The sequence below is a fragment of the Cajanus cajan genome, chromosome 1 (genome assembly GCF_000230855.2).
Source record: "Cajanus cajan strain Asha chromosome 1, NIPB_CcT2T_4, whole genome shotgun sequence".
NCBI lineage: Eukaryota > Viridiplantae > Streptophyta > Magnoliopsida > Fabales > Fabaceae > Cajanus > Cajanus cajan.
The window spans coordinates 81,797,404-81,821,056 of NC_138517.1; the positions used below are offsets into that span (position 1 = coordinate 81,797,404).

The 23,653-nt window shown below is 31.3% G+C and overlaps 2 protein-coding genes across 3 annotated transcripts; one reads left to right on the forward strand and one right to left on the reverse strand.

Annotated features, from left to right (window-relative positions):
- Window positions 1-15,242: 15,242 nt before the first annotated feature.
- Window positions 15,243-19,460, forward strand: LOC109803830 (Ubiquitin-specific protease family C19-related protein). The gene is made up of 4 exons (XM_083064631.1): window positions 15,243-16,201; window positions 17,356-17,511; window positions 18,373-18,584; window positions 18,703-19,460. The coding sequence occupies exons 1-4, from the start codon at window positions 15,491-15,493 to the stop codon at window positions 18,893-18,895; spliced, it is 1,272 nt and encodes a 423-aa protein (XP_082920757.1). The 5' UTR covers window positions 15,243-15,490; the 3' UTR covers window positions 18,896-19,460.
- A 278-nt stretch (window positions 19,461-19,738) lies between these two features.
- LOC109804417 (tropinone reductase-like 3) lies at window positions 19,739-23,417 on the reverse strand. Of its 2 annotated transcripts, none has more exons than XM_083064637.1 (6): window positions 22,983-23,417; window positions 22,223-22,339; window positions 20,746-20,880; window positions 20,506-20,631; window positions 20,328-20,429; window positions 19,739-20,062 (listed from the first exon to the last, which is right to left on the reverse strand). In XM_083064637.1, the coding sequence occupies exons 1-6, from the start codon at window positions 23,118-23,120 to the stop codon at window positions 20,024-20,026; spliced, it is 657 nt and encodes a 218-aa protein (XP_082920763.1). In that variant the 5' UTR covers window positions 23,121-23,417; the 3' UTR covers window positions 19,739-20,023. The 2 variants fall into 2 exon arrangements, with proteins under 2 accessions (XP_082920763.1, XP_020221827.1); XM_020366238.3 differs by having other exon boundaries at window positions 19,739-20,051; window positions 22,983-23,404.
- Window positions 23,418-23,653: the final 236 nt, after the last annotated feature.

The following is a 23,653-nucleotide window of genomic DNA, read 5'->3' on the forward strand; positions in this document are numbered from 1 at the left end:
GTAATTATTTTTTTAAGTTTTTATATTTAATTACTTACTATTATTTTAATATTAATATTATTACTTAAGTGATCCATTATACTTAACTTTGGACTAAAATGAGTGGCATGCTAGAATTTTAGTGACTTCTTTTAAATTTCGTTAATTTTAAATACTAAACTTGTTAATGAATGGACTAAGTTTATCATTTTTCAGTTTAATAAATGAGAATTATGTTTAATAATTTTTTTTTTTTCTCAAAAGGTGTCACTACAAAGTAGGAAAGTTTGTGGAATATGTTGAAACAGGCTTATCTATATTCTTATTTGAACCAAAATCTTGATGATCAATTTTATGTACCTAAACTTAATTAACTGGATCAAGACTTGACAACATTTGAGATAACATCATATATCAATTCAACTTATTGTCATCATATATTAATGTACATATTATATATGTTAAATTCTAGAATTAAATAAATATACATTTGCAATTAAGATTTATTTTATAATATATTTTAAGATAAATAATATCAATATAAATATTATATCATGTTAATCAAAATGATATAATTTATAAAGTCAAGAACTTGCATTATTAATACATTATTATTAATTATTAAAAATTATATTTTAATAAAAATATATGACATTAAATTAGGTTGAGAGGAATAGAAATATAACTCAAATCTGTCTTTAAAATATATTGAATCTAATTACTTAAACTTAAATTCGTTAAAAAATTATCTTCTAATATAACCGATAACTAAATCCGTGAGAGACATACATGCAGGTCATAAACACTCTTGCAACAAACAAAGCATCCATTTATTTTTCATTAAAGAAAGTGAGATAGAAAGTTATTTGACGAAACAAAAGAATTTACCATGGGAGTTGTGGGGTAGATAGTAGATAGTAATTGATAAAGTGTGAGGTAGAAGTGAAGAAAAAGAAATAATGGCGAAGAAAACGTAATGAATATGAATAGTAGTTTTCAGGGAGACGTGATGGTATTGGTAGCAAGAAGAGAGGTTGATGGTCTCTGGGTGGGGTGCCACGTGGGTGTAGTTTAGAGAGTTGTCCACAACAACACATGTTCAAAGCTGTTATTAGAGACATGAAGGCACTGTCCATGTTCTTCTAGCACTAGTAGAAAATAAGTATATTACGTCACCCCTTTTACGTCGGAAATACGAAAATCCGACGTAAAAAAAATGCGGTGGCATTTTTGTAATTTTTGCGAACTTTTTTACGTCGCACCTGGTAAGGTCCGACGTAAAAAGTCCAATCTACGTCGCACCTTCCCAGGTGCGACGTAAAAAGTCCAATCTACGTCGCACCTTCCCAGGTGCGACGTAAATTTACGTCGCACCTTCCCAGGTGCGACGTAAATTTACGTCGCACCCTACCAGGTCCGACGTAAAAAAGACGCAAATTTGAATAAGAGAGCGCGAGGCACACCGCGCGCATTCACTTTTCATTTTTTTCTCTGTAAACCCTCTTCCTCTTCGTTGTGTAAATCCCTCCGCCTCCTACTCCTTCGGTCCTTCCTTCCTTATAATTTTTCTATCATTCAGTCTCCGTTCATACGACAAAAACAAGCAGTTTGTGTTCATACGACTAAATGTGTATTTTGAACTTATTATGTGTGTTTCTTTATATATTTTGAGTAGGAACAACCAGTGGCTGAAGCCAAGCCTGAGGAGAACAGAGAAGAGAAGCGATTCTGGGAAGAAAAGCGATTCTGGGAGGAAAACGCAGAACCCATCTTTCTTGCCCATCAGACTTTGCATCTCTCCGTTCGGTCTTCATCACCTCTTCCTAAGCCACCGTCTTCCTCCCTTAATTACCACTTCTTCACCTTTTCATTTTCCTCTGTCTTTTCTTTTCCATGTAACCACAAAGGGGGACACCTCACTTATTATACCTTCATCAACCACTTTTATCTCATGCAACCTGATTTATAACAACTTATTATTCAATGCTATCGCAATTCAAATGACTTTGAAATTTATTAAATTATATAGTTTTATTAACAAAATTAATTCAATAGTTTCAAAAAAATAATTTCCAATTTAAAAAAATAGGTTGCACAAAATTTGTAATATTAAAAGATAGTGTTAAATATTGTACCTGTCTGAGGACACACTCGTAATCTTCAGGGATGAGAAGGGCCGAACGGGAGCTTCTGTGGACTCTTCAGAGGGGAGAGGTACCTGCAAAAGCTACTCCGACGCTCAAGTCAGAACAAGCACGATTTTCTAGGGTAATAAATGAACAGTGACGTACCTCGATATAAATGACCTATTTATACTACCACTGATGGGTCTTGTCAATCGTGGACCTCTTCTGAGACTTACCAAATTAGGTAATATGACGCTGATCAACTAATTATGTCTTATTCATGCGCTTATCCTTGTTAACTATGATCTGTACTGTAATCCGTTTTACCCTTCGGCATATCGCCGAGCTGTCATGTTAAGGCTAGGGAAGTTGAATGTCTTCGGCTGTTGACCGGGCTGACAGATGCTTATTCGGTTATCCTACTTGATCGGCGTTTGGCCGAGCCGACACGTAGTATACGGAGATGCATCATAATGTTGTTTGTATCGGCCTTCAGCCGAGCCGATATTGTTAGCAGACTATTCTCTTCCTTCGGCTGTATGCCGAGCCGATGTTAACGTCAAGGTTTACATAGGCATGGTTCACTTCGCGTGGGTATCTAACGGAACGGCACGTGTTGTTCCACGTGACCGATAGGGTTCTCCCGGTACAAATACAGATAAAAATAATCACAACAAATAGTAAAATAACCATAAAGGTGCTTAATAATAATTTAAAGTGTTAAATATTTTTAGAATCCGCTTAGTTACAAACTTAAAAGCACGTTTAAGAGTTTTTGTATTGAAACGTGCTTTTCATTTCTAGTAAAAAGAATTTCAGAAACATTTTAAACTTGTATCCATACACAATCTTAACTATTACATTTGAGCAGTTGTTTAATTTAGTCCCCATGCACCTTTGTTAACAGATTATATGTCTCGTTTTCTAAAGTTGGGCTTTTAAAATTTTAGAAAAAGGGTTCGTGTATGCATAGATTATGTGTCATGGGCCCAATTCCTAATAGCACAACGGAAGCCCAAAGTAAAAGTTTTATTAAAAAAGACAAAAGCCCAAACAAACAGAAGGCTGAAGAAATTTAATGCGATTGTGGAGATGAAAAAAAAAAAAGAGTTGTATAAGATTGTTTGAAAACATGAGAATGAGAATGCGAAAGAGAGAATAGGGGAAGCAATAAAGCAGATGGTCTGATAGAAGAGAGAGATGGGGAAGAAACAATTTGTGGGATGTGTGGGTACTTTGTGGAACTAAATTCAGTTGTTCATTTTCCTTCGTGCAAGTTGTTCCGTTCTTGTGTTAAAATCTTTTGGACTTTCCTTTTATTTGTTGTTGCACTGCCTAGCTAGCTCTTCTCTGTCTGAGATGTTGTTGAGTACGGATGATGACAATAACGTGCTCGTCGCAGTCACTGTGCTAGTGAATCCATCGCAGCAATGCCCGTCGCCACTTTGGGACAGGTTAGAGTACCACCATTCTATAACGGATTATCTTTTTTTCTTAATACACATTTATCATCATAAAATTAAATTAATATATTAATAAAAAATTTATCATCAAATTTATTTAAATCATTTAATTTAATTATTTATTATTTAATATTTTTTTTTCTTCACCGATAAATCACATAACAATCATACTTTATTTTATTAATTTAATCATAAATCAAAAGTACACTTAAATTTCATTCGAATAAAAAGAATCCATACATCAATTCTTAGTGTCACGCATATTTATAGTACTCAATATTGTTATCTTTACATTTACCATATATTGTATAATTATATAAAAACCCAACCTAAAATCTAGAGCTATCAAAACGGGCTACCCGGTCCATCACGGGTTGGTCATTTGGTGGGTCAACCCAACCCGGCTCATTTATCAGTGAACTCAAAAAAATTGAACTCGACCCGGTCCACCACGGGTTGGTGAGTTAAACGGGTTGGCTCACCTTTAAAAAAAATAATTTTTTTTCTTAATATACAACTAAAGCCCAAAAATTTAAACTTATTTTAAAAATCTGAGATTCTTAATTAAGACATCCATAAATGAATCATTCATTCCAAACATTAAATGATAATTTTAAATACAATCAAATCAAATCTAAATAATCTCAAATAAATAAAGATAATCCAAAATCATCTTAAACTTCAAATACAATCCAAACTCATAAAAATTGCAAATCACAATCCAACATTAAATCATTATTATCTCATGTTGGACTGCACCATAGCCCAATAATTATTGTATTTTTTCAAAAAGAAAAATTAATCACGGGTTGGTGGGCCAGCCCGGCTCACCACGGGTTCAACCGGGGTGAACCGGGTTGTTAGTGAGCCGGGTTCAAATTTGACCCGTATTGAAATTTTCAAATTTTTTTTAACCCAACCCGACTCAAACCCATAGTGAGTCGGGTTGGCTTACCGGACCAAGCCCATTTTGACAGCTCTACTAAAATCATAAAGGTCTATACTAATAAAATGAAATAAAATAAAAAATCATAAAGGTTAACATGGTTAGGGCCAAAAATTTAGGTCATCAACTTTAAAAGCTTACCAGAAGAGTTTTATCCTTTTGTCCCCTCTATTTTTTTTTTATATTTAAATTTCTTGTTCCAAGTTTTTTATTTTACATGTAATTATTTTATTTTTCCTAAAGAAAATTGTCTATACTAGTCCAAGTCCTAGATCTGACATTGCCTTGCAACATCATGTTTTAGTTTCACTCATGACCTTACTCTTGATGAAAATATATTTTTTTTAAGAAAAATTATAATGATAGTAAAATTCAAATTTAGAATATTATGCATATTATTCATTATCCCTTTGTTCTTTATTATGAGAAAAAAAATCTTATTTCATGCATATAAAGAAAATTATTTAACTATATTAAATTTTATCAATCTCATAATATATTTTTAAAATTATCTTTATTATAAATATCCAAAAAAGTAGTGTAATTAAAAGATCACGCATTAAAGACATGACATTTTAAAGAGAATATCATTAAATGAAATAAAAATAATTAAAATTTAGTTATATTTAAAAACAAAAAATATATATTGCCATTACTTTTAATGAATAATAGAGAGAGTATTTGTCTGAGTTTGTTTATTTAATGGTATATACTCCCTCCGGTTATGAAGAAAAAAATATATCTTACGTTAATTAAGAAACATTGTTTATATCATTTAATTTTGTTAATCCTATCTAAAAAAATAGCTTATTTTTGTAATTATCCTTACTTGAAATTTGATATCAAAAATAAAAAATAAACAAATATTAAAAATACAATTTCAAGAGATATTTTAAAGGATGACGACATTAAATAGAATAAGATTAGTTAAAATTTGTTTATATTTAAAAAATAAAAATAATTTTATTTTTATTTTTTATATTTATAATCGAAGGGAGTAAGAGTGTAAGACATTATTTTCATCTATTTCACTCCAATTCATTTATTTTTTTGACAACACTTTTTTTTCTCATGAACCATATTTTAACCATTTTTTTATTCTATTTTATACATAAGCACGTTCTTTTTACCAACTTGATTATATTAAAGATCTTAATTCATCCCTTAACCTTTATATATATATATATATATATGGAAATCATTTAAATTCTATCTTAAAATTTTTAATTTAAGAAACCTTCTCTTACAACATGAAAAAGAAATATACATACCCATTCCCTTTTGTACATCACTTAGTCTTTATATATTTAGTTGGAGGAGAAAATTTTTAAAATATTTTTAATATTTTAAGTCAAGATATTGTCCAAAGTCAATGTATATTCCAAAATATTCTCATTTACATTATTAAATTTAAACTCATAAATATTCAAAAGTAAATTAGTTTTTTAAATATTTCTTTTTAATTAAACAACAAAAAGAAAAAGTGTTATCGTTCCTCTTCTCTTCTCCTCTTCTTACCTTTCAATTAAACAAAATTTTTAATTTCTTCTCATATATATATATATATATATATATATATATATATATATATATATATATATAAATACTCCCAATAAATTTCAAACACTCAGTATTGCAATTGTAACGCAACAAAGACACACCTCATAATTATACAGGAAAATAGTCACCATATACCAATAACTCATTAACGATAATAATATTATAGGTGGGTTGATATTATCATTATTATTGTTTTGATTATTTAGAGTCGTGGCTTTTTATCGTATGATTCGCATAAAAGGGAACGGTCAATTTCTCTCAAGATTGGCAGTGACACATGGCAAACAAGAAGATCTTTGTCATTAAAGAGAAATTATAAAGGTGGAAATTATAAGGGACCCCCACTGGCCACTGATCAAAGCTTATCATGGCATGCATGCATTGAGTAATTAAACCAATTTAAAGATAATGCCACACAGAGACTGGACCTATATATATATAGGGTCAACATATATAGTTCATATATATATTATTGATGTTTACATAAAGTAACTTCAAATTCAATCATTTGATAAAGAAGTTTGTAACTACAAGTATGGTCAAATATGAAGTGGTATATTGATCTCCACAAGAATTTGCTAGTCAGTTAGGTTTATTATTCATTCTTCTCTTGTCTTGTTAAGCGTCTTGCTACATTTAGATTTTTTTTTCTCAATGCTCTTTTGATTAAGTTTTATTTCATACAGAATATTTGCGTAATACATGCAGCTTATTGGAAAAGAGATAGAAGAAACAATTAGTAAATATAAATTAAATGCGGTGCAGAAAACCAGGTCAAGACAATTATTGTATTTATGTATTGTTTATAAATACATCGTATACTAAAGGCATATAATAATGATACTCAAAGTCCTTTGGAATAGTTTATATGTGATGCCAAAGATTCGGGGTACGTGTGATTTAGCTTATGAAAGCAAAAGATCACCTACCTGCCTTATTGTGCAAAGCGATTGGATTTAAAATATTGAAAAGCTATTTGAAATGGGAACTTTACACATCTCAAGTTGTGTCCAAATGACTAATGACAAGCTTAGTGGAAGGTGTTTCCTTATTTGAATCCAACATCCCATGCACACATAAAGGCAAAAACATAACCAAAACACAGCATGAGGTTAATTATATGCTACAAACAAACAAGAGAATTTGTGGAAAGTGCATGGGAGCCTTCAGCTCCGAGTAAAAGTTAGTATATGTGTTTAATTTAATTTACTTTTATAAAATAATCACTATTATATATATATATATATATATATATATCATAATCTATTTTGTCATATTTTCTATCTTCTTTTTCCCGACCTCTTTGATACCAACAAAGAGTAATATTAAAAATTTATGAGTTGTAAGAACTCAATATAGAGGTAGTCTGAATTTGGGCAACATATATAATTTTTTTAAGAAATTATTTTTAATTAAAATTTTATATTAAAATTTAAATATCATTTTTGACCAATTAAATTATATTTTAAAAAAATTATGAGCACAAACAAAATTAAAACTTTGGTAAAAGTATTTTAATATAAAACAACATTTTAAACTATTAATAAATATCCATATTATGACAGGGAAATTCCTTAATCACAGTGTATCATCAATTAAATCTTCCATAAGAATCACTGAAATAAAATAAAATAAAAATGGCACAATTTTTAACAGTTATTATTAAATAATTAAATTAATATCATTTATATTTCTTAAAGACTGAAATGGGTGTTTATTTTGTTATATATATTGATAAGCATTTTCAAACTACAGTTTTAGCTCATTTCAAAATCTTAACAAATTTATTAAAATTGATTGTAAAAAAAATAAATTTATTAAAAATTATGTATTAATTCTTAAATCTTCAAAACATTTTTTATTATACTAATTTTTTAACATTTTATTATTATTATTACTATTTAAAATTTCTTTAGCCATCTTTCAATAAATTCAAACTAAAAAACAAAATAAATAATAAAAATAATTATTTAATGCAGTTTTGATTTATTAATTTAACTAATTTCAGTATTGATTAAAAAATATTATGTTTAATTTCGTTGTTATTATTAATGTTGTAGTTATTATTTATTATTATTATAATCATCTGTCAATTTTTCATCATTAACATTATATTATTCACAAATTCTGATAGTTATAGACGGATTTTGGTCATCCATAATATCGGGAAAAAAATTGTAGAGTTATTATTCAATTAAATTATGGTATTAATATTTATTAGCAAACTTCTTACATAATCAAAATAAAAAAAATGTGTTCATAAAAAAATAGAAAAAAATGTGAGATATTAATAATTAATTATTGAATCAATGTTGATTTATTTATTTTAAATATATAAAAATGAGTTTCTTGTCATCATCATTATTATTATTTTCATATAATATGTTATTAATAATTTTTAATTATATATGAAACTATACAAGTCTTTACATTATTGATGTATTTTCAATTAAATGTAATATTTTAAAGATAGATAAATATATCAATATCTTTCAGCATAACATACGCTAATTTTTATTAAATGTAATATTGTATATGTTATTAACGCATTCAAATGTTCTAACTTGTTAGCTAACCTAATGCATTGATTCGAATTCAAGTCAAATCATTTTTGAGTCAATCATAAATAAAAAGCACATGCATAATTCATAATTCAACCCTAATTTTTTAATGGAATTAAATTGAGAACCTTGTTTTCACTAACATGGTAGTGGGCTCGATCTCTTTACTTTGCATAAAAGCTTGTATCACAAGCTATACGATAGTGTAACTCTTTAGGGTTGGCGTAAAAGTACATGTTTTGGATAGTTGTATAACATTTTAACATTAAATTTTATTAACGTTTTCATAAAATAGAAGAAGAAGAAGAGAAAGAACATGATAGTATAATAGGCTAAATTGAGTTTAACGTGCGTGTATTTTATTTTAATTTTGAAGAATAATTATTTCTATAAACAATTTATTAGAATCTTAAAAAAATCATTTTTAAAATTTGCAAAAGAAAATAAATAGTTATTTTTAGACAATTTTTTAATCTTATTATTTACATAATGTTTTTATGATTTTTTTTCCATCTCTTTCTATCATATCAATTATCTTATATATATATATATATATATATATACTGTAACAAAATATAGAAATAGAATTTATCCTTTTTTTACTGGCACGTAGCTTTGGCAGTCATAAAAAGTAAAAACATAGCATGGATGATTGAACACAAAAGGGTATTTTAGTCATTTCGAAACATCGGACCCGCATCTATCCGTGCACCGACTTCCACGAGGATACGGAATTACTATATTAACCTCAACAAGCCATATTAGCATGGCGGGAATCCGACGAGTAAAGTAACTAATAACTGTCACTAATAATCCTTTTTTTTTTTTTCTGAGGCAATCTCTCTCTATAGTTTATTTTAAGCTTCAAAATTTCTCTACTTCTCAAACATTTATTTAGCATTATTTCTTTCAAATTATTCGTATCGAGGTGATAATAAATCATTTCCATAAAAAAAATATTCAAGTCTTGTTAAACAATAGTGGATTGTGGGGAGTGGAGAATAAGACAGAAAGTAATTTATTTATATACTTTTTACAGATATTCTGTTTTGGGGTGAAATATTTTTAATAAAATTTTAAAACATAAAAAAAAACTGAAAAGTGAGTACGTAATTGAGTATGATAAGTTTTGGGTAAGAGAATCATAATCTTAAAAAATAAAATAAAAATGATTTTATTTATTGAATAGAATTAGGGGGCTATTTGATGTGGAAAGAGGGGTCCATTTGGTGGAGTTGGGGTATGCTCCATTGGAAGGTTATTGCAGATAAGAGAAGAAGGAGCTTCCACTTGTGGACACTTGATGGGAATCGTAGATCTACGAGTATTGAGTGGTATTGGACCCATACCTTCAAACTAATTAATATATTATTTTTGACGGTGATGGCCCACTCCAAGTTACACCCTGCCCTACCTTTAATCTACCATCATTTGTGCATGAAGGCCACAAAATCTTCTTCCCGCGGAGAATCCATTTTGTAGGACCTTACCCACTAGGTCACTCATTTTTCATATGTCCTACTACTACTTTCTTCCAAAGAGAATGAAACGAAAATTTAGAACAAAATAAATAAATAAAGGAGTTGTGGATAAATAATAATAATTAGGATTTTAATTTCACAACCAAATTGTGGGAATATTAATGTAAGTAAATAGGTACGAGGGTTGATTGGATAAACTTTTTCATAAGTATTTTTAAGAGAGAAAATAAAATATAATGTTAAAATTAATTTATGCATAAATTAACTTGTAAAAACTCTCATATTACTTTCTTCAAAAACTTATTTTAAATTTATATATATATATATATATATATGTGTGTGTGTTGATCTTAGTTTATGACAAAAATATATATTTTTCTTTCATAAGTGTTTTTAAAGAAATTTATGCAAACAAACGTATTGTTATTAAACAAAATATTTATTATTACATGTATGTTTTGGATAGAGTAAAATGTTGGAATCACCCAATCAATCTTCACGTTGAAAATCCTTTTAACCTTGAATTCAACTATTTACAAAATTGACCTACATTAAAAGTGATCTTCCAAAGTTGGCATTCACAAATCGACTTGTTGATTTGTACATCACTGTATGTTCCGTGTAACCATAACAAAATGTCATATAAGTCATGTGTACTGTAATGATATTAGGATTAACACTTTAATCCGTTATATTTTATCTAATCAGTTTAGTCAAATATCTTTTGGTTATCTTCTTAACTGTTTTCTGTTTTCAAGCTAACTCTAGCTTTTGTATTTAAACAATAAGGATTGTACATTGTTGGTAGGTTGATCAATAATAATCTGAAATTTTCTTCTTCATGATTTCTGTATTCTGATATGTTGATAGTGAAGTTTTCCCTTTCATGATTTCTGCTGATATGCTAACAAATGACTTAACGACTTCTTCTTTTTTATTTATCAAAGCTATTAAAAGAAGTGACCATTTTAATTCTCATTTTTCACTCAACCTTGTCTCTTATTGACCGAAACATTGAAGTCTTTATAAGTGATCATGTTAAGAAACTGGTGGAGGAGATGTTTATTGTTTCTCTTTTACTAGCTTCATTAAAGCTCCCAATCTTCATCTTTGGAACTCAAACCTCAAAGAAGCTTCAAAAGTGATGGAGAGATTAGAGATGATGTGCACCACTTCAAAGTGAAGATGAGTAAAGAAGAGAGAACTTGTCACAATGAAAAATTCTTTGATAAAAGTTCATAAGGAGATAATTCTCCTTAGAACTAAAGCTTTTGAGACATAAAATTGAAACTCAATTTTATTCATCAAATCCAAAAGTGACACATACTAATATGTTGGGATACAAACAAGTCCCACATCGATAAAATAAAAATAACAAATAACAACTTATATAATACAAACATACTTCAATGATCAAGAGGCCTTTTGGGTGATGACCAAAAGCAAAACCGTGAAGGCTAAGGCCCAAAGCGGACAATATCTCATCATTGTGGAGTATGTTTGTGTAATAACCTTATAAAAATAATTCATAAAATATCCTCTCAGACAAATACCATAAAAATAACCCCATCAGTGGTATCAGAGCCGCAGGTTGGATTCGGTGACAACCAATAACCCTATAACCCCTCATAACTCAAAATATAATGTGCCATATAAAGACAGATTCCGCTGCATGAAAGGTTAGGTCCCTTGTTTGAGAGGAGGATTGTTGGGATTCAAACAAGTCCCACATCGATAAAATAATACAACAAATAACAACTTATATAATACAAACATACTTCAATGATTGAGAGGCCTTTTGGGTGATGACCAAAAGCAAAACGTGAGGGCTAAGGCCCAAAGCAGACAATATCTCATCATTGTGAAGTATGTTTGTGTAATAACCTTATAAAAATATTTCATAAAATATTCTCTCAGACAAATACCATAAAAATAACCTCATCAGTGGTATCAGAGTCGCAGGTTGGATTCGGTGACAACCAATAACCCTATAACCCCTCATAACTCATAAAATATAATGTGCCATATAAAGACAGATTCCGCTGCATGAAAGGTTAGGTCCCTTGTTTGAGAGGAGGATTGTTGGGATACAAACAAGTCCCACATCGATAAAATAAAAACAACAAATAACAACTTATATAATACAAATATACTTCAATGATTGAGAGGCCTTTTGGGTGATGACCAAAAGCAAAATCGTGAGGGCTAAGGCCCAAAGCGGATAATATCTCATCATTGTGGAGTATGTTTGTGTAATAACCTTATAAAAATATTTCATAAAATATCCTCTCAGACAAATACCATAAAATAACCCCATCATAATACTATGGAGAGAGATCCTATTTATAGAATTTGATAGCTTGTGGTACAAGTTAAACTAACAAAGGTTACATGTAACCCAGGCTAGGTTAATTTACATTCAAAACTATTAACTTTAGTTACAATTTCAAATTCGAATTTCTCTTCTAAAAATGACATTATCCTATACCTATAAGAGCTAATAAAAGTTTGCTACATGGCAAGGCACAAAAGGTGTGACTCATGTTAACATCATAAATCTTTAAGAGTCTATAGAGATTTACCACATGACAATGTACTAAAAGTACGATTAGATAAGATCATGTAACTTGTTGGACACGTGAATGGACCATGAAATAATTTGTCTCCCTTAAGTAGATGTCCAACACACATGGAATCCTCCTTAAATGGACATCACACTCACATGGACCATGTATCCAAGAGGTGCTCTCATGGGCCAATCAAACCTAATAAGCTCATATGTCATTTCTAATTATACCCCCTTAAAATATTATATGCACCCCTAAAATTAAAGAATTACAAAAAAAATAAATTCCTAGACTAATTAACCCAAAATACAATGTCAAAATTAAGAGAATATTTACAAGAAAAAATATACCCCAAGAAGGAATAGACTAAGTAATGAATCAATAACTTAAAAAAAATCTTTGACATTCTACTTTCATTATGAGCATATTCCTCTTACATCTTCCTTGACAATGTCCTTAAAATAGAACCCTTGAAAGGAAATAATATTTCATCACCAATATTAGATATTTTATTGCAATTATACTTAAACCTTCCTTTGTTGTGTTTAGTTGTCAAAAATTGCCTTGAAATATACCTTTATAAGTAGCAACACCATTATTATAACTTCCTAAATAGTATTATTACCATCACAATAATTATCATATAATAACAGCTATTGATATTACTATTTTATCGTCATCATATTATTACCATCATTTAACATTATCATTGATATTTCTATTATAATTACTTCCATCATTACATTAGGGATCACTATTACAATTTTCATACCATTATTATTGTTTTCTCCTTTCTTTTTTTCAACCATACCATTATCTCTATTACCAAACAACTTGATTTAAGAAATTAATATTAATATTTTTTTTGTAAAAAAAATAATAAAACTTCTCCCCTAAATTGGTACAAAATAAGAAGATAATGATATCTCATTTTTCATTTTTTAATTTCTCAAAAATTAAATTTCACAATAGAAAAATTAAAAATTGAATGAATATAAAAAATTATATAATTTTTTTTAATCTTTCCACTATTTATTCATCCAAAATAAATTATTATACTTTTCTTTTCATTCATATAACATTTTTTTTTATTATGTTTCTCTCCTTCTTACTCTACCACTACCCTTTATTTCACTCTTAAATCTTAATCCATAAGAAACATTTTTTTAATTAGCATACAAAACATGTATATTGTAACTGATATATCCTAATATGGTATTATAGCCCTAGTGCTGTATCCACGTGGACATTACTACTTACTGCCTCCCGCTGCATGCCACATTCAAACTCATTTTGTAATTTTTCTGATTTCTTTCGTCTTTTATGGCCTTTTGATTCAGTGATACATCAAATATCTATTTGCTGTTTTGGTTCCTAATGTTCAAATCAATGGTGCTTCTCTCACTTCGACTTTATTCAAATTGCTCAAGTTGATGCAATTTTTTTTTTTTCGGTTGCTATTCTTCTTTTGCCTTCTCACTTTTCAACTTCCTTCATTTCTTTTTCTTCCAATTTCTCTATGCCATAACCATTATCCCTCTCCCCACTTTTGATCTAAACACGCATTAATATAGGTGTGATTATGATTTAGTGTAGAAAATTGAATTATTGAACTGAACAAGAAAACAGTTATTCACAAATTGAATCAAACTGAAAACAGTTTATTTGAACCAAATTAAATTGGTTTGAGGTTGTTATATAAACTTCAACTGTTCCTGTACTCTAAACCAAATCAAATTGAAAATAATAATAATAATAATAATAATAAAGTTCAGAAGAATAACGAATATACCATCAATTTAGTTTTTAAAGTATTAGCTTTCTTTCTTAAGTAATTTTTAAAATAAAGAAAATACATAAATAGTTTCTAAAATATTAGAAATTATGTTATATAACTTCTCAAGTATCATAAAAAGTAAAAATCTTCAAATTAATTACTCAATGTTAGTAAATTATCTCAGTATAAGATTAAATTAATATTTTTTCATTAAATGATTATTCATATAATTTATTGCTTTAAGAATTATTTAGAAGAAATAGTAATAGTTGAGAAACTAAATTGAAGATTTAATGGAAGAATACCTAAACCTCTCACTATTAAACTAAAATGAAAAAAAAAATTATGGTGAGGATACCCTTATGCACCAATTTTAAACGTGAAAGGCATAAAAATGGCGGAGGGATACATATATACCGTTGGAGATAATCCAATTTTTAACTCCGGATTTAATTTAGCTAACAAACATATTTTGAAAAATCGTAATTATCGGTGTGAAGACATAAAAACAAGGCAGAAGTTGAATGAGATGCAAGAGCAGAACAGCATCATGATGACACTATCAGTACAAAACTACCATATTTGAGGGCTGCCGTAGTATTGTCTCCGTTGGTTGCCTACTCTGGAATCACCACAAAAAGGGAAAAGAGGGGAAAAAAAAAGAAGCAATGTTGTAAAAGAAAGAAAAAAGGGCAATAAGGTAAAAGAAGCAGCTGGTGTGGGGACAGAAGAAACACAAAACTGCAAATAAACCAGCAACAAAGTGGTATACCCTCCCAAGCCCCAACATTATTAGCACAAACAACCATTTCAAAGAGACAGACAGGGACACACATGTCATTATCACAAATCTCAACCCCATTTCTGCAATTCCCTTCAACCTTCCCCCACTTCTAACACTTGCACCACCCACCTACTCAAAGTGCTTCAGCAAGCACCAACACTCCCAACTTACTATCTTTCCTTAACAAAACTCAAGAAAAATAAAAACCCTTCACTCTCTGCACCCAAAGTTGCTACCTTTCCTCAAATGGGGACCCGAATTCCTTCGCACCAGCTCAGCAGCGGCCTCTACGTGTCGGGTCGACCCGAACAGCTCAAAGAGCGCTCGCCGACAATGACGTCACGCTCCGTTCCGTACACCGGCGGCGACCCCAAGAAATCCGGCGAGCTCGGCAAAATGTTGGAAATTCCCGGCGTCGATTCCAAGCCGTCGCGTCCGTCTTCTTCCTCTCAGCACAGCAGCGGGCCGGTGAGATCCGGGCCCAACTCGGGCCCGGCGGGGAGGCTAAGTGGGTCGGGGCCCATGTCGCGGAGGTCATCCGGGTCGGGCCCGATTGCGTTGCAGCCCACGGGCCTGATAACTTCGGGCCCGGTCGGGAGCCGGCGGTCGGGCCCGCTGGAGCCGGCGGCGGCGGCGGCCTCGGCGGGGAAGGCGGTGTATGGGTCGGCGGTGACGAGCTTGAACGAGGAGGTGAAGGTGGGGTTCAGGGTTTCGAGGGCGGTGGTGTGGATTTTCATGGTGGTGGTGGCAATGAGTTTGCTCGTTGGGGTGTTTCTCATGGTGGCGGTGAAGAAAGCTGTGATCTTGGTGGCGCTTGGGGCGGTTATTGTGCCGGTAGTGGTTCTGATTGCGTGGAACTGCCTTTGGGGAAGACGAGGGCTTTTAGGGTTTGTGAAGAGGTACCCTGATGCTGAGCTTAGAGGCGCCATTGATGGACAGTACGTTAAGGTTACCGGGGTAATTTTCTTTTCTATTATAATAAATTTATAATAATAATCACTCTTTAATGATGTCTCATGATCACGATGGTTCTTCTAGATGGGAAATCATTTAATTTTTTTATTGATGGTTTGTAATACCCTCCCGCTAGATGAGTGGATTTTTCTTTTGTTTGTCTTAATAATGTGGTTAGGTATGGGGTTTTGGTGTGAGTTTGATGCTTATGTAACGAGTGAATTCGGTCGTGGTGATTGAGACTGCTTCTTTTGGAGTTGTCCTATATGTTCAGTTTTTTTCTGCTCTCGACTTTATAAGCTAGTAGCTTTGTTCTAATGTGGATGTATGGATGCATATGCATATGCTTTGTCTGAAACGTGGCTTGAAAGAGAGGAGTTAACTTGCATGTTGTGGAATCAATTTCTTTTAACTCGGAAACTTTAGTAAAGAGTAGATGACTGCGTGAATTCTGCGGAGATGGTGGTCGGGGATGATGATTTTTAACGTGCATTTCTGTGGTAGATTACGGAAGAAGGGTTGGATATTTGGCTTTTTTACAGAAATGGATGCTGTGTGATCAAATTTCTTGACAGAAATAATTTAACATTAAGTTATTAACTTCTTGGATTCTACTGATTTGTGGTATTTTGGGAAGTTCTACTTCTTTGTTGCCACCCAATTTGTGTGGCAATAACATTAAAGTAGTAATTTTTGCTTCACCTGCGCTTCCCTTTCTTTATTATCTCTTCTCACCTGCTTTGAAAAAAAATCTGCTAGATATGGCGATATCATACTTGTCAGTTGTCAAGTTGTTATATACTTATATTCTTAGTTATTTTTAATCATAATCGGTGAACAGGTTCACTGCTTACTCATAATTGTTAGTTAATTTCTTCACATGAGCACTCAAATAGGATTTTTCTGTGGATGAATGATAATGTCCACTACAGAACTTGGCTTCTGTCCCAGTCAGGCTTGCTTGTATTCCTAAAATTTTGTTCTCTACTGAAGTCTTCAAGCTTTTACATTTACAGTCTTGTGTGAGAGTTGCGATTATTGATGTAGTATGGAGTAAGTCAAGTGAAAGTATGGATTTTACTAGCCTTGACTGAAGGAAAATATTTTGGCATGGTTTCTATAATATATTTTTACATGTATCCTGTTTCTTCCTGTAGGTTGTAACCTGTGGCAGTATTCCTTTGGAGTCGTCCTACCAAAGAGTACCTAGATGTGTATATGTCTCTGCAGAATTATATGAATATAAAGGATTGGGTGGAAAATCAGCAAATCCTAAACACCGTTGCTTTTCTTGGGGTTCTAGATACACTGAGGTTAGTTTGTTCAACTTTTCGTTTATGCTTTGTGTATAATAATCACTCGGGATTGAGCATAATTTGGTAAAAAATGAGAAATCACTTGCATACACAGACTACATTTACTTGATTGATATGTAAAATATACAATGACTAGATGCTTGAAGAATTGTTAAGTAACTTTAAATTGAAGAGACCTTAGAACTCAGGTCAGTGTGTGATGCCCACTTAGAATTGGGTGTGGAGTACTATTGGCAAGGTTGCTTATTGTTTTGTATTCTTTAGCTTATAGCCATGTGCCAGTTATATATAATCTGTTGGTTTAACAATATAACTGCAGGTCCCTGCAATTTGCTCGATAATAAATATGCTAAAGGGTTAATATGATATTATTAGATTTAGAATGAGTCTTTTCTGTGACTTCAACTGTCTCCACTTGCTTGGTATATCTAAAATGTGTTTTACTTTGCTTGTGCAGAGACATAAACAAAAAGTTATTTCTATGCAGTCATATGAATTTAAGATACCAAAGTTCAATGAAACTGGAAATGGCAATTATTGTTAGCCTGCGTAAGAAAATACTTGCATAAATATCTTAGTTCTGTTCATTTAGTGCATGCATATCCATTTTCATGTCTGGTTCACACACCTGACTGAATTATAATGTCCACTTAACCACTTTGACTGTAATGGTGATTTTAGAGTCAATGTTACCATTCTCTGCATGCGTCCTGTAAAATCAGAATCAGTAAACTTATTGAATCTTGCAATCTGGTGTCTTCTATGGACCACAGTATCAGCAACCTGTCTAGTGCAAGAAACCGCTGTCTCTCTCTTACTCTACATAACGGCAACATTTTCATTATTTTTTATGGACAGAAATACGTAGCAGACTTCTACATATCAGACTTCCAGTCCGGATTAAGAGCATTAGTGAAAGCAGGTTATGGTGCCAAGGTTGCTCCTTTTGTGGAACCAACTACTGTAGTTGATGTAACAAAGGATAACAGAGAGTTGTCTCCAAATTTCTTAGGCTGGCTTGCAGACCGCAAACTCTCTAGCGACGACCGGATAATGCGCCTTAAGGAAGGGTATGGACTGCATTATTCCCCGGCTAACTATTCATCATCCTAAATGGTTATTTTCTCTTAACAATTACCTTCTCAACTGTGATTTGGTACTTAGAAAGTAAATTTGGGAAATGCACAGGTACATCAAAGAAGGTAGCACCGTAAGCGTGATGGGAGTTGTCCAACGACATGATAACGTGCTCATGATTGTTCCCTCGGCAGAGCCTGTCTCAACTGGCTGCCAGTGGATCCGCTGCCTTTTGCCAACCTATGCCGAAGGCCTAATCTTGACATGTGATGATAATCAAAATGCCGATGTCATTCCCGTTTAGTGTTGTTTTCTTTTGCTCGAAATCAGTGTCACAATTCTGAAGTGACAAAACTGGTGGGAGATCCTACTAAGATTGTCATGATAATCAGAATATGATTTCCACTATGGAATCAGAGTATTTTCCACTTGCAGGTTTTTGTGTAAAATGACTTGGAAGAAGATGCTCCTAAGCAGACTACTAAGATTGTCATGATAATCAAAATATGATTTGAGTAATATGACGCAAGGATTCACAAGGCCAACCACAAGCACTTTGAGAATGTCATATCAATGTATCCATCATCCACGAAGTTGAATTGTTCTATTTATTATGCTATTTCATGTACATAGTTAGAGGTGCCCGAAGGGGTTCAAAGTAGTTGTTTTCTTATGTTTGAGTTAATTCTAGCCGGAAAGTAGCGTTGTAGCTAAGTATTATTTGTCAAGTTTGGGTTAACTTGTATTCTTAAGTTCATATGTTGTGTCCCTCCTATGTTACTAGTTGTAAAAATCGAAAACCAACCATGTTAAAACGACACTGCTGTATAAATGTTGGCTAAAATCAAGTTGAAATACGCTTTACATTATTGTTTCTTTTGTTTATGCTATCATTTATCAAATGTTCATGTTGATCGAGCATTTTGTATTGCTGAGGGATTTATGGCTGAGATGTGTGAGACGGGAAATTGCAAGTTTTTGTGGAAAAAAATTGCAGAATTGAAGACAAAAGTACAATACAAAGTACGTCACATCATAGAAAAAACAATGGAATTATAAATTTAATGCGATTCGGTATTTGGTGTCTATGATTAACCCATTTGGTGAACTCAAATATATTTAGTTGATTAAAAAAAGAAACTCAGCCTTGATACAGAATAGTTAATAGTTATTTTCTTTTTGTTTTTATATAAATGAACATTTATTTTCTCAATGGGTGCAAAATATTCAATGGCATTGGATGAATGAAGAAACAATAGGTCTTGGGCTCGGCCCACCAGTACACCACTAGAAGAAGAAACAATTGGAAGCTACAACCTGGAAGGCATTCCCCCAGAAACCACTAGATTTTCTCCTGTTATGTAAGAAGCATCATCAGACGCCAAAAACGCTGTCGCAGCAGCCATTTCTTCTGTTTTACCTAGCCTCCCAATCAATGCCTTCCTTTCAAGCTCCTCCCTCTGCAGTACCACTCACAACCATTCAAATTACTGTTGGTAATTTATGTCACAAACACACTTGAGAAAACGTACTTAAAATTAAAATTCCACGAGAAATACCAGCTACACTCTCTTTAACACTACTTTTACTATTAACTAAATTTTATTAAAAATTATAAATTTTAATGAATCTAACATCTCATTTAATGAGTTCTCCTCTAATTTAATGATAAGATTTATTAAAATTTGTGATTTTTAGCATTATTGAAAACTCTATTTGGGACTAAAGATACTCACTGTAGCATCATTAGAGGTATATTGTGCAACAAAATGAGTTGGCACAATCCCAGGAACAACACAATTCACACGAGTATTGGGGGCCATTTCACTGGCGAGAACCTACACAAGAACTAAAAGTAGCACGTGAAAAATAGTTTAGAGTTTTTGAAGGAACAAATGGAAGGCAAGTACTTACTTTGGTGAGTCCAAGAACAGCTGTTTTGGTGACTCCATACATAGCCATGGTAGGTGGAGGGTTATAAGCAACAAGTGAGGAAATGAGAACAACAGAAGAACCCTTCTTCAAGTGAGGAGCTGCATCCTGTATAAACCATCAAGTGGATAACACACCGCACAAACAATAAGAGAATATGCTGAACTGAAACATATATGATATATATTGTATTTGTTTTGGCTTTGGCTATGTTATAGTTACCTTGAGAAGAAGTATAGTGGATTTGACATTTATTTCCCACAGTTTGTCAAGGATCGATTCTTGTGTTTGTAAAATGGGATCTGCAGAAGGATGTACGGCAGCATTGGACACAACAACGTCTATCTTTCCATACTTCTGCAGTAAAACCAGGGAACTGATCATTTTAGTTATGTTTGATTTTTCCATGACTTTATATCATCAGAAAAAATTGTGTTCTTGCCCCTCCATGGAATTTTACAAATTTTGATAATCCTCTTTGCTAAAAAAAGTGATAAATACAAAATTTATGCAAAGGTCCAGTGAAAATCTCACATGACACCAGCGAACCAGAATGTTATCATATCTTTAGAACACCCGAGACTATCAAATAATCGATACAAATCACCAAGTTAATTTTTGAAACGTGAATCACAATTTGTATTAAATTATAAGATAATGAGACAATAAAAAAGTTACTTCAAGTGTATGATATTGATCATAAGATAAAATAACTTACTCACAAGTCTTGTTCATAATTTGTGAAGTCTTTATTTTAGGAAAATGAAAAGTTAAAAAAAAAAATAATATAGCCAAATAAAGTGAATGCATTGATCGAATAGTTTGGGTTCCCTTAATTTCGGTATGACTTTTTCATGTTTTTCATGAAAATTAGTGAAAAAAAACAAAACAAATAAATCAATTGTTGAATCATGTAATTTGAATCAATATAAATTACAATGATTTTCTTTCAAGTATTATAAAATACATCATAAAATACTCCATTTTGTTTTGAATATAAACAAAAAAGCAACTAAAGTTATTCTATTTAATACTATTCTTTCCAAAATACCTTTTCATTGAATTGAAGTTGTATTTTCAAAAATATTAAGTTTAAACAAATGATAGTTTAAAAAATTAGATTATTTTTTAAATAAAATAATTAAATGATATTAACTAACTTTTTAAACCCAAACTAAGAGAAAACATTTACTTATTCGATATTTGTCAAATTCTTATTTAATAGAAGATACTTTTTAATAATAAAAAAATAAAAGCTAACTTTTTTAGTTAGTGAAAATTATATTGTTTTGTTGCTTATATTTAAAATAAAAAATATATAAAACTATTTAAAAATTATCTTATAATCTAAATCAATAGATATTTAAAAGACAAAATTAAGTGTAGTATTATGTGTCGCTGATATTGTTTTACAAAGAGAGTGACTTATATAAAACCCAGCTCAGTTCTCAACCTATCCACCAGATAACAAATCAAAATGGAGGTAATGATATTTGGACTACTAGAAAATACGATTCATCTGATCAATAGCGCCAGCAGTAATAAACACCGTTTCCTTAGCCGATTGATAAATGAACAAAATCAAGGATTGAATCTCTAAGACTTGCAGGATGAAATGGATACGAGACTTCTATAGAACATAAAACTCTTAAACGAATAGAAATTTCGTGGTTTTTCTAACGAAAGTTTCAACTCTCACCAGTAAAGTTTCGTCTATCAAATTCTTCCTTTGTTCTGCATTTGAAACGTGACAAACAACCGCCAATAGTTCGATTCCTTTAGCTCTCAGTTTGTCAGCAGCCTTATCAACATTTTGCTGCGGTAATTTACGCAACAACAAAAAAAAAACCATTAAAGAACAAATATCTATACAAAAGTGCCAAATGATTATGGTAAGAGATAGAAAGAGAAACACATACATTAAAATTATATAAATAAGTCTTTTTTTCTAGCAAAATGCTCTTATGTCACCGATCAATATCATCACCATTTTCCTCTCCGTTTTTTAATAGAGAAATAGACACAATCTTTTGAATTCTCTCTTTATTGAGAATTACATGATCTTATAATTTTTAAACAATTTTAACAAATAATAATAATAATAAAAAGTTTAGCAATCAAATGTTTAAGTTGTACTAATAAAATGTGATATGATTAGTAAATAATTTTATCTCTTAAATATGGTTAGAAATTTATTATGTTGCTCACATGCTCTTTTTAAAAACGACATGATCAATTAAAAAACTAGTTAACTCTTAAAAATACAGGAGTTTCAAAGGTGGGGCAACATGACATGAATCTACGATACCGAACTAAATCAAATTACCAAACAATAAGAAAGTTCAACTTAAAACATGAAGAGGGGATCCCTATTTTTGTTCCTTGAGTTAAGCTTCACATATTATGAAGAAAAAGAAAAGGGTGAAAAATAGAAAATTGAAGGGTAGCCATTAAATAACCTGTTTGCGAGAAGAGATGACAACAGAAGCACCCTCCAAACCAAGCCTCTCTGCTATGCTAAAGCCGATTCCCTGTGTGGAAGCCGTCACAATGGCTACCTTGCCTATAAATCTCTTGCTAACTTTGGTTCTCTCCATTCTTAGCTAGGCAACAAAAGAGAAACACTAGACTAACGTTGTCAGCACAACATGGCTGGTTTATACATGGAGAAATAGGTCATGTCCTTTCAATCCACCTCTCCTCCACCATTTTTTTCCCCTTATCACGAATCACTAATCGAGCATAATGTACAGTGAGTAGTGACTTTACTGTTCCATGTTTGTTTTTTTTATTTTTATTTTATTGTCAAATTTTCATTTAGTATTTTAATGATCAAAGAATCATTGTTGTCAGGTTTAATTTTTTATAATAAATTCATCAAATACCATATTCCTTTATTGGACATCTTGAAAATACTAGATCATTTAGTTTATTCCATCAAATTATGAATTATTTTTTTTGTAAAAATAAATTCTTTGTCGCTTTTTATATTTCATATTTCACACAATACAAAAAAGAAAGTAAATTTAAATTAATTTTTTTCATTTAAAAAATTTAAATAAGATTTTAAAACAAAAAAATATGAATAAACGTAATGGTTTTGACTTTCTTTTAAAAAAACTTAAATAAA

Excerpts from the sequence above, each read along its gene's own strand:
- LOC109803830 (XM_083064631.1), top strand. The coding sequence starts at position 15,491 with ATGGGGACCCGAATTCCTTCGCACCAGCTCAGCAGCGGCCTCTACGTG. Across the intron at positions 16,202-17,355 it reads AGTACGTTAAGGTTACCGGG|GTTGTAACCTGTGGCAGTAT; the intron begins GTAATTTTCTTT and ends TTCTTCCTGTAG. Across the intron at positions 18,585-18,702 it reads ATAATGCGCCTTAAGGAAGG|GTACATCAAAGAAGGTAGCA; the intron begins GTATGGACTGCA and ends GGAAATGCACAG.
- LOC109804417 (XM_020366238.3), bottom strand. The coding sequence starts at position 23,120 with ATGGAGAGAACCAAAGTTAGCAAGAGATTTATAGGCAAGGTAGCCATT. Across the intron at positions 22,340-22,982 it reads TCATCTCTTCTCGCAAACAG|CAAAATGTTGATAAGGCTGC; the intron begins GTTATTTAATGG and ends AAATTACCGCAG. Across the intron at positions 20,052-20,327 it reads ATACCTCTAATGATGCTACA|AGGGAGGAGCTTGAAAGGAA; the intron begins GTGAGTATCTTT and ends GTGGTACTGCAG.